Source organism: Ovis aries, chromosome 24, assembly GCF_016772045.2.
Source record: "Ovis aries strain OAR_USU_Benz2616 breed Rambouillet chromosome 24, ARS-UI_Ramb_v3.0, whole genome shotgun sequence".
Lineage (NCBI taxonomy): Eukaryota > Metazoa > Chordata > Mammalia > Artiodactyla > Bovidae > Ovis > Ovis aries.
Genome location: NC_056077.1, coordinates 36,160,195 through 36,167,364, shown reverse-complemented (window position 1 = coordinate 36,167,364; position 7,170 = coordinate 36,160,195). Strand labels below are relative to the sequence as shown.

The 7,170-nt window shown below is 73.5% G+C and overlaps 1 protein-coding gene across 1 annotated transcript; it reads left to right on the top strand.

The window, feature by feature from the left end:
• Positions 1 to 2,238: 2,238 nt before the first annotated feature.
• LOC121817844 (mucin-2-like) lies at positions 2,239 to 3,571 on the top strand. The gene is given in 3 exon segments (XM_042240135.1): positions 2,239 to 2,246; positions 2,282 to 2,962; positions 3,070 to 3,571. Coding segments are annotated over 3 exon segments (1,191 nt in total).
• The last annotated feature ends 3,599 nt before the right edge of the window (positions 3,572 to 7,170 follow it).

The window sequence follows — 7,170 nt, the reverse complement described above, 5'->3', positions numbered from 1 at the left end:
AGCCCACCTGCCCCCAGCACCAGTGGGCCGCCCCCGCACCCCACCACCACGGCGACTCCTCCCAGTGACGCCTCTAGCCAGCCTGTCGCCACGGAGGTGCCCTCTCCGCCGTCCCTCACATCCTCCGCCACGCCCAGCAGCACACTCTATGCTCCCGCGTCCACCACCTCCACTCCCGTGGCCACCAATAGCCCGACCTCGTCCACGGGGGTGCCTCGCTCCCCTCCACCTGCCCCCAGCACAGAGCCCGCCTCCGCCTCCACCCCGAACACCAGCCCTCTGCCCACCGACATGACCACACTCCCCGCCACCCACACCACTGCCGGCCCCTCGCCTCCCGCCAGCACGCCCACCGGGTCCAGCACGCAGGTCGCCACTCCCAGGGACACCGCAGCCCCGGCCACCTCCCTCACGGCCACTCTGCCCTCTGCCGCCGCGGCACACACCACCGGGGCGGCTAGCACCCTCCGGGTGACCACACCCACGCCCACAGCACCGCCCAGCGCTCCGGTCCTCACCGCTTCCACCATCTACTCCAGCGGGAGCACCCTCACTTCCGCCTTCACCTCACCCCTCCCGGCCTCCGCCACGCCGCACACATCCACGACTCTCCCTCCCTCCTCGGTCAGGACGCCAGCCCCCAGCTCCACGCCCGCCACCACCGAGGCCACATCCACCGGGCCCGCGGCTCCATCCACCACCGCCACCTCCGCCGTGGCCCTCGGCTCCACACGCGCTCTGGCCAGCCCCTCAGACACACCCACCCCCACCCCCACCGCCACGGCCACGCCCACGCCCACGCCCACGCCCGCGGCCGCCGCCACCCCCACCACCGGCACCATCTCCTCCGGCCCCACCACCCACCGCACACACAGCACCTTCCCTGTCCAGGCAACCTCGGCCAGCACGCCGGCCGCCACCTCCATCTTCACCACTCCCCGCAGCACGGCGACTCCCTTCGGCTCCGGCACCATTCCCGCCACATCGCTAGGCGCCTCCTCCCCGGCCTCCGGCAGTACCGGGGCCAGCACCACTCCGGCCGAGGCGGCCAGCCCACCTGCCCCCAGCACCAGTGGGCCGCCCCCGCACCCCACCACCACGGCGACTCCTCCCAGTGACGCCTCTAGCCAGCCTGTCGCCACGGAGGTGCCCTCTCCGCCGTCCCTCACATCCTCCGCCACGCCCAGCAGCACACTCTATGCTCCCGCGTCCACCACCTCCACTCCCGTGGCCACCAATAGCCCGACCTCGTCCACGGGGTGCCTCGCTCCTCCACCTGCCCCCAGCACAGAGCCCGCCTCCGCCTCCACCCGAACACCAGCCCTCTGCCCACCGACATGACCACTCCCGCCACCCACACCACTGCCGGCCCTCGCCTCCCGCCAGCACGCCCACCGGGTCCAGCACGCAGGTCGCCACTCCCAGGGACACCGCAGACCCGGCCACCTCCCTCACGGCCACTCTGCCCTCTGCCGCCGCGGCACACACCACCGGGGCGGCTAGCACCCTCCGGGTGACCACACCCACGCCCACAGCACCGCCCAGCGCTCCGGTCCTCACCGCTTCCACCATCTACTCCAGCGGGAGCACCCTCACTTCCGCCTTCACCTCACCCCTCCCGGCCTCCGCCACGCCGCACACATCCACGACTCTCCCTCCCTCCTCGGTCAGGACGCCAGCCCCCAGCTCCACGCCCGCCACCACCGAGGCCACATCCACCGGGCCCGCGGCTCCATCCACCACCGCCACCTCCGCCGTGGCCCTCGGCTCCACACGCGCTCTGGCCAGCCCCTCAGACACACCCACCCCCACCCCCACCGCCACGGCCACGCCCACGCCCACGCCCACGCCCACGCCCGCGGCCGCCGCCACCCCCACCACCGGCACCATCTCCTCCGGCCCCACCACCCACCGCACACACAGCACCTTCCCTGTCCAGGCAACCTCGGCCAGCACGCCGGCCGCCACCTCCATCTTCACCACTCCCCGCAGCACGGCGACTCCCTTCGGCTCCGGCACCATTCCCGCCACATCGCTAGGCGCCTCCTCCCCGGCCTCCGGCAGTACCGGGCCAGCACCACTCCGGCCGAGGCGGCCAGCCCACCTGCCCCAGCACCAGTGGGCCGCCCCCCACCACCACGGCGACTCCTCCCAGTGACGCCTCTAGCCAGCCTGTCGCCACGGAGGTGCCCTCTCCGCCGTCCCTCACATCCTCCGCCACGCCCAGCAGCACACTCTATGCTCCCGCGTCCACCACCTCCACTCCCGTGGCCACCAATAGCCCGACCTCGTCCACGGGGTGCCTCGCTCCACCTGCCCCCAGCACAGAGCCCGCCTCCGCCTCCACCCCGAACACCAGCCCTCTGCCCACCGACATGACCACACTCCCCGCCACCCACACCACTGCCGGCCCCTCGCCTCCCGCCAGCACGCCCACCGGGTCCAGCACGCAGGTCGCCACTCCCAGGGACACCGCAGCCCCGGCCACCTCCCTCACGGCCACTCTGCCCTCTGCCGCCGCGGCACACACGGGGCTAGCACCCTCCGGGTGACCGCCCAGCGCTCCGGTCCTCACCGCTTCCACCATCTACTCCAGCGGGAGCACCTCACTTCCGCCTTCACCTCACCTCCCGGCCTCCGCCACGCCGCACACATCCACGACTCTCCCTCCCTCCTCGGTCAGGACGCCAGCCCCCAGCTCCACGCCCGCCACCACCGAGGCCACATCCACCGGGCCCGCGGCTCCATCCACCACCGCCACCTCCGCCGTGGCCCTCGGCTCCACACGCGCTCTGGCCAGCCCCTCAGACACACCCACCCCCACCCCCACCGCCACGGCCACGGCCACGGCCACGCCCACGCCCACGCCCGCGGCCGCCGCCACCCCCACCACCGGCACCATCTCCTCCGGCCCCACCACCGCACACAGCACCTTCCCTGTCCAGGCAACCTCGGCCAGCACGCCGGCCGCCACCTCCATCTTCACCACTCCCGCAGCACGGCGACTCCCTTCGGCTCCGGCACCATTCCCGCCACATCGCTAGGCGCCTCCTCCCCGGCCTCCGGCAGTACCGGGGCCAGCACCACTCCGGCCGAGGCGGCCAGCCCACCTGCCCCCAGCACCAGTGGGCCGCCCCCGCACCCCACCACCACGGCGACTCCTCCCAGTGACGCCTCTAGCCAGCCTGTCGCCACGGAGGTGCCCTCTCCGCCGTCCCTCACATCCTCCGCCACGCCCAGCAGCACACTCTATGCTCCCGCGTCCACCACCTCCACTCCCGTGGCCACCAATAGCCCGACCTCGTCCACGGGGTGCCTCGCTCCTCCACCTGCCCCCAGCACAGAGCCCGCCTCCGCCTCCACCCCGAACACCAGCCCTCTGCCCACCGACATGACCACACTCCCGCCACCCACACCACTGCCGGCCCTCGCCTCCCGCCAGCACGCCCACCGGGTCCAGCACGCAGGTCGCCACTCCCAGGGACACCGCAGCCCGGCCACCTCCCTCACGGCCACTCTGCCCTCTGCCGCCGCGGCACACACCACCGGGCGGCTAGCACCCTCCGGGTGACCACACCCACGCCCAGCACCGCCCAGCGCTCCGGTCCTCACCGCTACCATCTACTCCAGCGGGAGCACCCTCACTTCCGCCTTCACCTCACCCCTCCGGCCTCCGCCACGCCGCACACATCCACGACTCCCCTCCTCGGTCAGGACGCCAGCCCCCAGCTCCACGCCCGCCACCACCGAGGCCACATCCACCGGGCCCGCGGCTCCATCCACCACCGCCACCTCCGCCGTGGCCCTCGGCTCCACACGCGCTCTGCCCAGCCCTCAGACACACCACCCCACCCCACCGCCACGGCCACGGCCACGCCCACGCCCCACGCCGCGGCCGCCGCCACCCCACCACCGGCACCATCTCCTCCGGCCCCACCACCCACCGCACACAGCACCTTCCCTGTCCAGGCAACCTCGGCCAGCACGCCGGCCGCCACCTCCATCTTCACCACTCCCCGCAGCACGGCGACTCCCTTCGGCTCCGGCACCATTCCCGCCACATCGCTAGGCGCCTCCTCCCCGGCCTCCGGCAGTACCGGGGCCAGCACCACTCCGGCCGAGGCGGCCAGCCCACCTGCCCCCAGCACCAGTGGGCCGCCCCCGCACCCCACCACCACGGCGACTCCTCCCAGTGACGCCTCTAGCCAGCCTGTCGCCACGGAGGTGCCCTCTCCGCCGTCCCTCACATCCTCCGCCACGCCCAGCAGCACACTCTATGCTCCCGCGTCCACCACCTCCACTCCCGTGGCCACCAATAGCCCGACCTCGTCCACGGGGTGCCTCGCTCCTCCACCTGCCCCCAGCACAGAGCCCGCCTCCGCCTCCACCCCGAACACCAGCCCTCTGCCCACCGACATGACCACACTCCCGCCACCCACACCACTGCCGGCCCTCGCCTCCCGCCAGCACGCCCACCGGGTCCAGCACGCAGGTCGCCACTCCCAGGGACACCGCAGCCCCGGCCACCTCCCTCACGGCCACTCTGCCCTCTGCCGCCGCGGCACACACCACCGGGCGGCTAGCACCCTCCGGGTGACCACCACGCCCACAGCACCGCCCAGCGCTCCGGTCCTCACCGCTTCCACCATCTACTCCAGCGGGAGCACCCTCACTTCCGCCTTCACCTCACCCCTCCCGGCCTCCGCCACGCCGCACACATCCACGACTCTCCCTCCCTCCTCGGTCAGGACGCCAGCCCCAGCTCCACGCCCGCCACCACCGAGGCCACATCCACCGGGCCCGCGGCTCCATCCACCACCGCCACCTCCGCCGTGGCCTCGGCTCCACGCGCTCTGCCCAGCCCTCAGACACACCCACCCCCACCCCCACCGCCACGGCCACGCCCACGCCCCACGCCCACGCCCGCGGCCGCGCCACCCCACCACCGGCACCATCTCCTCCGGCCCCACCACCCACCGCACACACAGCACCTTCCCTGTCCAGGCAACCTCGGCCAGCACGCCGGCCGCCACCTCCATCTTCACCACTCCCGCAGCACGGCGACTCCCTTCGGCTCCGGCACCATTCCCGCCACATCGCTAGGCGCCTCCCGGCCTCCGGCAGTACCGGGGCCAGCACCACTCCGGCCGAGGCGGCCAGCCCACTGCCCCAGCACCAGTGGGCCGCCCCGCACCACCACCACGGCGACTCCTCCCAGTGACGCCTCTAGCCAGCCTGTCGCCACGGAGGTGCCCTCTCCGCCGTCCCTCACATCCTCCGCCACGCCCAGCAGCACACTCTATGCTCCCGCGTCCACCACCTCCACTCCCGTGGCCACCAATAGCCCGACCTCGTCCACGGGGTGCCTCGCTCCTCCACCTGCCCCCAGCACAGAGCCCGCCTCCGCCTCCACCCCGAACACCAGCCCTCTGCCCACCGACATGACCACACTCCCCGCCACCCACACCACTGCCGGCCCCTCGCCTCCCGCCAGCACGCCCACCGGGTCCAGCACGCAGGTCGCCACTCCCAGGGACACCGCAGCCCCGGCCACCTCCCTCACGGCCACTCTGCCCTCTGCCGCCGCGGCACACACCACCGGGGCGGCTAGCACCCTCCGGGTGACCACACCCACGCCCACAGCACCGCCCAGCGCTCCGGTCCTCACCGCTTCCACCATCTACTCCAGCGGGAGCACCCTCACTTCCGCCTTCACCTCACCCCTCCCGGCCTCCGCCACGCCGCACACATCCACGACTCTCCCTCCCTCCTCGGTCAGGACGCCAGCCCCAGCTCCACGCCCGCCACCACCGAGGCCACATCCACCGGGCCCGCGGCTCCATCCACCACCGCCACCTCCGCCGTGGCCCTCGGCTCCACACGCGCTCTGGCCAGCCCCTCAGACACACCCACCCCCACCCCCACCGCCACGGCCACGCCACGCCACGCCCCACGCCGCGGCCGCCGCCACCCCACCACCGGCACCATCTCCTCCGGCCCCACCCACCGCACACACAGCACCTTCCCTGTCCAGGCAACCTCGGCCAGCACGCCGGCCGCCACCTCCATCTTCACCACTCCCGCAGCACGGCGACTCCCTTCGGCTCCGGCACCATTCCCGCCACATCGCTAGGCGCCTCTCCGGCCTCCGGCAGTACCGGGGCCAGCACCACTCCGGCCGAGGCGGCCAGCCCACCTGCCCCCAGCACCAGTGGGCCGCCCCGCACCCCACCACCACGGCGACTCCTCCCAGTGACGCCTCTAGCCAGCCTGTCGCCACGGAGGTGCCCTCTCCGCCGTCCCTCACATCCTCCGCCACGCCCAGCAGCACACTCTATGCTCCCGCGTCCACCACCTCCACTCCCGTGGCCACCAATAGCCCGACCTCGTCCACGGGGTGCTCGCCCCTCCACCTGCCCCCAGCACAGAGCCCGCCTCCGCCTCCACCCCGAACACCAGCCCTCTGCCCACCGACATGACCACACTCCCCGCCACCCACACCACTGCCGGCCCCTCGCCTCCCGCCAGCACGCCCACCGGGTCCAGCACGCAGGTCGCCACTCCCAGGGACACCGCAGCCCGGCCACCTCCCTCACGGCCACTCTGCCCTCTGCCGCCGCGGCACACACCACCGGGCGGCTAGCACCCTCCGGGTGACCACACCCACGCCACAGCACCGCCCAGCGCTCCGGTCCTCACCGCTTCCACCATCTACTCCAGCGGGAGCACCCTCACTTCCGCCTTCACCTCACCCCTCCCGGCCTCCGCCACGCCGCACACATCCACGACTCTCCCCTCCTCGGTCAGGACGCCAGCCCCCAGCTCCACGCCCGCCACCACCGAGGCCACATCCACCGGGCCCGCGGCTCCATCCACCACCGCCACCTCCGCCGTGGCCCTCGGCTCCACACGCGCTCTGGCCAGCCCCTCAGACACACCCACCCCAACCGCCACGGCCACGGCCACGGCCACGCCCGCGGCCGCCGCCACCCCCACCACCGGCACCATCTCCTCCGGCCCCACCACCCACCGCACACACAGCACCTTCCCTGTCCAGGCAACCTCGGCCAGCACGCCGGCCGCCACCTCCATCTTCACCGCTCCCCGCAGCACGGCGACTCCCTTCGGCTCCGGCACCATTCCCGCCACATCGCTAGGCGCCTCCTCCCC